This window comes from Phoenix dactylifera, chromosome 8 (genome assembly GCF_009389715.1).
Source record: "Phoenix dactylifera cultivar Barhee BC4 chromosome 8, palm_55x_up_171113_PBpolish2nd_filt_p, whole genome shotgun sequence".
NCBI lineage: Eukaryota > Viridiplantae > Streptophyta > Magnoliopsida > Arecales > Arecaceae > Phoenix > Phoenix dactylifera.
Window position 1 is genome coordinate 28,744,395 of NC_052399.1, and position 6,284 is coordinate 28,750,678.

The 6,284-nt window shown below is 39.3% G+C and overlaps 1 protein-coding gene across 1 annotated transcript; it reads left to right on the forward strand.

Moving 5' to 3' along the window:
- The first annotated feature begins 1,475 nt into the window (after positions 1-1,475).
- Positions 1,476-5,788, forward strand: LOC103712591 (40S ribosomal protein SA-like). Its single transcript, XM_008799155.4, has 5 exons — positions 1,476-1,746; positions 3,976-4,238; positions 4,328-4,525; positions 4,655-4,859; positions 5,414-5,788. Exons 1-5 carry the CDS (start codon positions 1,620-1,622, stop codon positions 5,551-5,553), a joined length of 933 nt encoding a protein of 310 aa, XP_008797377.2. The 5' UTR covers positions 1,476-1,619; the 3' UTR covers positions 5,554-5,788.
- Positions 5,789-6,284: the final 496 nt, after the last annotated feature.

Below are 6,284 nucleotides of genomic sequence, written 5' to 3' on the forward strand. Positions count from 1 at the left end.
TTCTTTTTTGAACAAGAAGTGTCATCAAATTCCTTTAGAATGAGATCCTTCTCTATTTTGCTATCAAAATTGGATTCTTTTGAAGTATGAGGACTTCCAATAGGTCGAGCCAGATTCAGGCTAGATTTGTTAGGCCAGTAGCCTGACTCAGCCTAATTATTCAAAGGCCAATTAATTCGTACGCAGAATTTTGGAATAAAATGGATCATGGCCCAATTTGAGCCCCACCCTGCCCACAACTGTCAAGTTGGGCTTAGATCTGGTACAAATCTGGCCCAAAACCTTCTTTATCTCTTCTATCATAACTAGAACTACTGAAGATTGATGAACTCCATCTTTATGACAGCTATTAAATTGCTAGATAACTTTTTCACAACACAATAAACGGGTGCAAACATATAGCAACGTTTGATATTTTCACTGTTTTCCCTCTTCAGAGCTACCTACATAGGACATGTCCAACACTAGTAACTTATATGAGCCATAAAATATTGATATTAGACTATGAATTAAAATTAAACAATTAATCATAAAATATGTCGTACATATTTTCAAGTATTTATAGAAAATTTCAATGGTAGCCACGAGGTTATCAACCTTTCTCTCTATTTTTCTATTTTCTTTCTTTCTTTCGAAGTCCTGCAAGGACAACCTCAGCCAACATGACAAGTAGGTGAAGAACAAGCAAAATCGACAATCCAATCTACGACTTGGTTTCCTCGCAGCCAATGGGGGTGGCACGAAGAGGAACAACACATCATGTCGGATTGAAGATATTCATGCATAGAGATGCAAAGTAGGACAAACAACCCCTAATCCAGTTAATCACAACAATGATGAAGTCCTCTTCTCGACTATAATCTTTATGGAACCAAACTGTTCTATCACTTTGAGGATACCGGCTCGAGCACCGGTTTTCTCTCGTAGTAGGTACAAGGTAGGTTGAAAAAGGATAGCACTAGCTCAGTATACAAAAATGTGCTTCAAAAGAAGGAGGAGGAGGAGGAAAAAAAAGAATAGAATTCGAGCACGATCTAGCTTAAAATGGATCCGATGGATGCCATTTAGTTCATAGAGCACTAACTAAACACCCTAATGGGATCCTTGGAACAAATCCAACTTGAATTACATTGATGTCCACAAACAAGCCTGAAAGGCCATGCAAATACGAAGCCCATGAACGATCAAATGCTCTAATGGTCCACTGGATGTACGGCAGGCATTTCTGACTTTATTGGATGTATTCGTACCTATGTTATATGAAATGCCCGTTTTTAGCAGAAAATAAAAAAAAAAAAAGGCCTAATTGACATCCAATTCGAGATTGATCGAGCCCGAAATCGAGCCTAATACGGCCATTTGCAATCTGGTCGAGCCACTACTGCCTTGTGACTCAGAATCGGATTGGGGAGTAAAAAAAGTGAGGGCCGAGTCCTTTTTGGTCATTTCACACCTGCCCGGCATTAAGGTTTTGCGGCACAACATAGGGACCTCGGCTCCTCTCTTCTTCTTGTTTCGGCTAAGAGGCTTGGGGTCTCCGATCCCCCGCCCCCTCTTCACAATCCTAACCCTAACCCTAACCCTAACCCTCGATCTTAGAGGATATTGGAGTTGGAGCCATGGCGACGAGGGCTCTCTCGCAGAAGGAGGAGGACATCCAGATGATGCTCGCTGCCGACGTCCACCTCGGCACCAAGAACTGCGACTTCCAGATGGAGCGTTACGTCTTTAAGAGGAGATCCGATGGTAACGAAGCCCTAAACCTAGTCCAGATTGCTCTTCTTTCTAGATCTGTGGCTTTTTGTTGTTAAATTCGAAGAAAAAAGTGGCGCGATTTCGTGTTGATCTACATACGGTTGTTGCAGTTTTTAAATTTTTTATGAGGGTTTTAGTAAGCAAACGGTTTGAATCGCCTTAGGTTCGTAGACAGTAGTTATTTTGAGGAGTTGGTTATGTAAAAGGAGAGATTTTTTATGAGTTTGGTGCTCTCTTTTTTTGGATCATTGTGCATGCGTTGCCTATCCATTTAGGTAAAAGCTAACAGAGGAACAGTGTGGGCCTTTAGGCTGCTCATTAGTTGGATAGTACATGGCTTCCAAGTCAATTCATGGCACTAATTTTTTTTTCAAAATAACACTTTTTGCATTATGTTGTTCTAGATTTGAAAAGTTTGCTGATTTGATTATAATGGCCTTTGAATATGAACATGCATTGTCACATGGTTGCTTGTAATTGTCTTCTGATCCCATCATAGAGAGAGAGAGAGAGAGAATAGTTGTAGCATCTTCATATGCGCTGCAATTACACATCAAAACTTGATGATCTATAATGAATGGTAATCATATCCAAAATGGCTGCATGCGCACATAGAGTGATCACTGCCGAGTTCCTTTTTGTGTGTTGTTCACCAGGCCATGTTCGTTAAGGTGAAAAAAGTCGTTGCATGGAATGTTGTCTGTGTGTACCCATCTTCAATAAAATAATAATTTCACCACGATTTGAAGTTATGTTATGGTGATCAACATCAACATGCCCTCTATAAATATTCCCATCACTAGAATTTTGAATGTCCATTGCTTTTAAAACACTTGCACACGCTTCTGTTATCCTCTAGGGGATGGACCTCATGTTTCTATGTACATTCTTGGTCGAGAAGAAATAATTGGTAGTCTAGGTGATCATTGTGGAATATGGTCAATCTGCAGGTAGAGCTATCCCGCTCGCATGAGGTTTTGATTCCCTGTAGCATGCTGATCAAAGTTCCAATTCATTTATAAGAATTTACTGTTTGGAAGCAAACTATGTATTTCATCTTCCACCAGTTTCAACATTTTAAAAGATGGGCATGTTGGCCACCTAGACACTCTCCTTGACAGTTTATCATGCTTGAATTTGGAAAATGAGACTGATTTATGAATTAGAATATTGTTGGCTAGTTGATACTCCCAATTGGCTTACTACTTTTTATTTGATTTATAAAGCTTCACTTGGTAGCTTATAACTTTCTTTGAGGCTTCTCGTTATATTTATTAGTTCTTTGAGTATATTATTCCGGGGCTGCTTTGACCTCTTAGGGTCTGTTCTATTCCAACATGTATGTAGAAAACTTTTTAACCTTTTTCTTCTCAATATTGGAATATAACTTATCAGGTCCTCCGTCATGTCTATTGCCTAAATTTCTGAACTTGAGATATACATTCTTAAGAAATCGGAACTTCATAATAAACAGGCAATAATGCTATTTGCACACCTTGAGATGTAGTCGTAAGTTCTAACTGGGTGCGATCAAAACAGTATAAACTATGATGATTCTATGACTGTTATGATCTGTTTCATTGTCAAACTTGACAGATGCCAAACATCCAATAAAAAGTGGTCATGGCTTCCTTCACGAAAACCACCACGTGTAATCTTAATTGGTGATTACGCTAGTAAATATCATTACCCTTACCTCCTCCAACATATCTATGCTAGTCTATGATTTGACAATTAAAGATAAACTGTATGTGTCATACCCCTGCTGATAAGGATTCCACATCATGCATCATAACCTACGGTCTTTTGATTAAACATGTCCTGGTTTGTTGAATGGGTTAGCTTGCAAAATAAAAAAATTGAAAAAAAAACTTTTTTCCTTTCAAACAGTCAACTAAATATGATAAAAATTGAAACGGATGGGTACATATCTCTGCATATTTAAGCTGACAATAGGATAAACCCATTTGTGAACAGGTTACTCATCACAATGTTTTACAGCTCGCCACTAATTGTAGCTGTATAGCATGGCAGTAGCACTGCTCCTAATTAATGCTTTTCTTTTTCTCTCTCTTTTTTTGACTTTTGTGTTTATATATTGGTGTCTTTGCCCCTCACTCCTGGCAATGCAGAAAAAGTTTCTTTGATATAATGAGCATTACCTGGACAATATATACTATTAACTTTGTCTTCTTTCTTATATTTACATTCATTGCTCAGGTATCTTCATCATCAACCTTGGTAAAACTAGGGAAAAGCTTCAGTTAGCAGCTAGGGTTATTGTTGCCATTGAAAACCCCCAAGACATCATTGTTCAGTCTGCTAGACCTTATGGACAGAGAGCTGTCCTGAAATTTGCACAATACACTGGTGCTCATGCCATTGCTGGAAGGCACACACCTGGAACCTTCACTAATCAGCTTCAAACGTCCTTTAGCGAGCCCCGTCTCCTCATTCTCACTGATCCTAGAACGGACCATCAGGTGAATTGATCATTAATGTAGTTGAGCTAACACAAAAGTGGTGAATGTTATTTGTTCTTATTTATCTGTGCTTTGAAAAAATTCTGCAGCCAATTAAGGAATCTGCTCTTGGAAATATTCCTACTATTGCTTTCTGTGACACTGATTCACCAATGCGATATGTTGACATTGGAATTCCGGCCAACAACAAGGGGAAGCTCAGTATTGGTTGCCTTTACTGGTTGCTGGCTAGGATGGTTCTGCAAATGCGTGGTACTATTGCTCCTGGGCACAAATGGGAAGTAATGGTAGGATACAGGAATTTTATCAACACACCTTTTCTGCTGTACTGGAATAATTATTGTTTGCCTGTTTACTTTCGCTCTCGTCCATTAAGTATGTGCTTCCATTAACAGACTATGCCATGACACATGCAGGTAGACCTGTTTTTCTACAGGGATCCTGAGGAGGCCAAGGAGCAGGAAGAGGAAGCTCCTGTTGCTCCTGAGTATGGTGCTGTTGCTGAGTATACAGGTATGATACCAAATGATCAATGGCCTGCTGAACAATGGGCACCTGATAGGGGAGCTGTACCTCCTGCTGTTCCTGCAGTGCCTGGAGTCGATTGGACTGCTACTCAAGGTCAGAATCCAGTCCCTTTTCTTAAATGTTTTAAGGCTCATCAGTTTATTTCTGGATGCAAATTTCGTTACAAATTTCTTCATCCGGGTAATTATTTCCTTTCCTGGGTGAAAATAGCAAATTTTCTTTTCAGCATTGTTATCTATCCATCTACTTTCTTGTATCTGTGGACTGTGGTATCTGAAGAGTAGGTGGATTAACATTAACGATCATGAACATCGCTCATGCTTTTATGAATTTACCAGAAATCATATTCTGGTCATACTTTTAGTGACATAGGTTAAACCTGTGGATCCATTGTTATTGATAAATTTATGACGCTCATGCATATTATTAAGTGGACGTGACCCCTTGCATCACGCCCTACTTATCAGAATTCACCAGATATTTTCTGCTAAAAATCATCCTCAGATGTTTCACAAAGTCTGACGTCAGTCACAATAGGGCTTTATGAGTCTTGGTTCCATTACATATCTCAGAGTGGTAATGCTACCTTCATTTTGTGATGGGCCAGTCATGTACATACATTGAGGAATGTTCTCTTATTCTTATAGGTGCTGTAGCTGGTGATGGATGGGATGCTGCTGCGGCTCCGACCACGGACCTTCCTCCTGTTGCCCCGGATCTTCCTCCTGTTGCCCCGGCTAATTGGGATGGCCAGCCTCCTCCTGCCCCCTCAGGATGGGAGAGCTAGCATACAAATGGAATACATCTCTTTTCTCCAAAAAAACAAGGAGAGAAAAATATTGAATTAGGATTCTTTTTTTTTAATCTAATTTTGAGTGGCTGCCATGAGTTTTGATCGTGGACTGTAGATTAAGAGTTCATCATGGGCATTGCTGCTGGAGGCTTAATTTTCTTTTTTGTTTAACTATCCATTGAGATTAAATTTCGTAGGAGGAAAAAAAATATTGCTTCTCTATTTTCTATGGTTAACTTCATTTGATGCGTTTCTAGTGCATGTTTGGAAGCACAAAGCTTTTTAACATAGCTTAATGGCATTGGCCTGAAGGTGACATGGACAACAGTATTTTAGTAATAAATGTCTCAGTTCTTCAAATCCCGTGACTGATTGGATTGGAACAGAGAGCATTTTCTCTTTTCCTTAACTAAAAGTGCTGACTAAAAGTCTGACAACAGCGAGAAACAGTGCTTATCTGGCGTCAACATCCAAATAGAGCTCAGGCTGCAGGTATGAGAGGCCAATAGTTTGTCATTGTTATTACATAACTAAATACTCTGCTGCTGGATTAACTTCATAAACCATTGTTTATGGTTCAATAAATGCAAATTAAGCTCCAGATTTTATTGATCAAGCATGCAAGAATCATAATAATGAAACCTATAAAACCAGATTCCGCCTTCAGCGGCTAGGGCTAGTCAAGGGAGAGAAAGGGGGGCAAGAATACCATTAAAGATTATTTT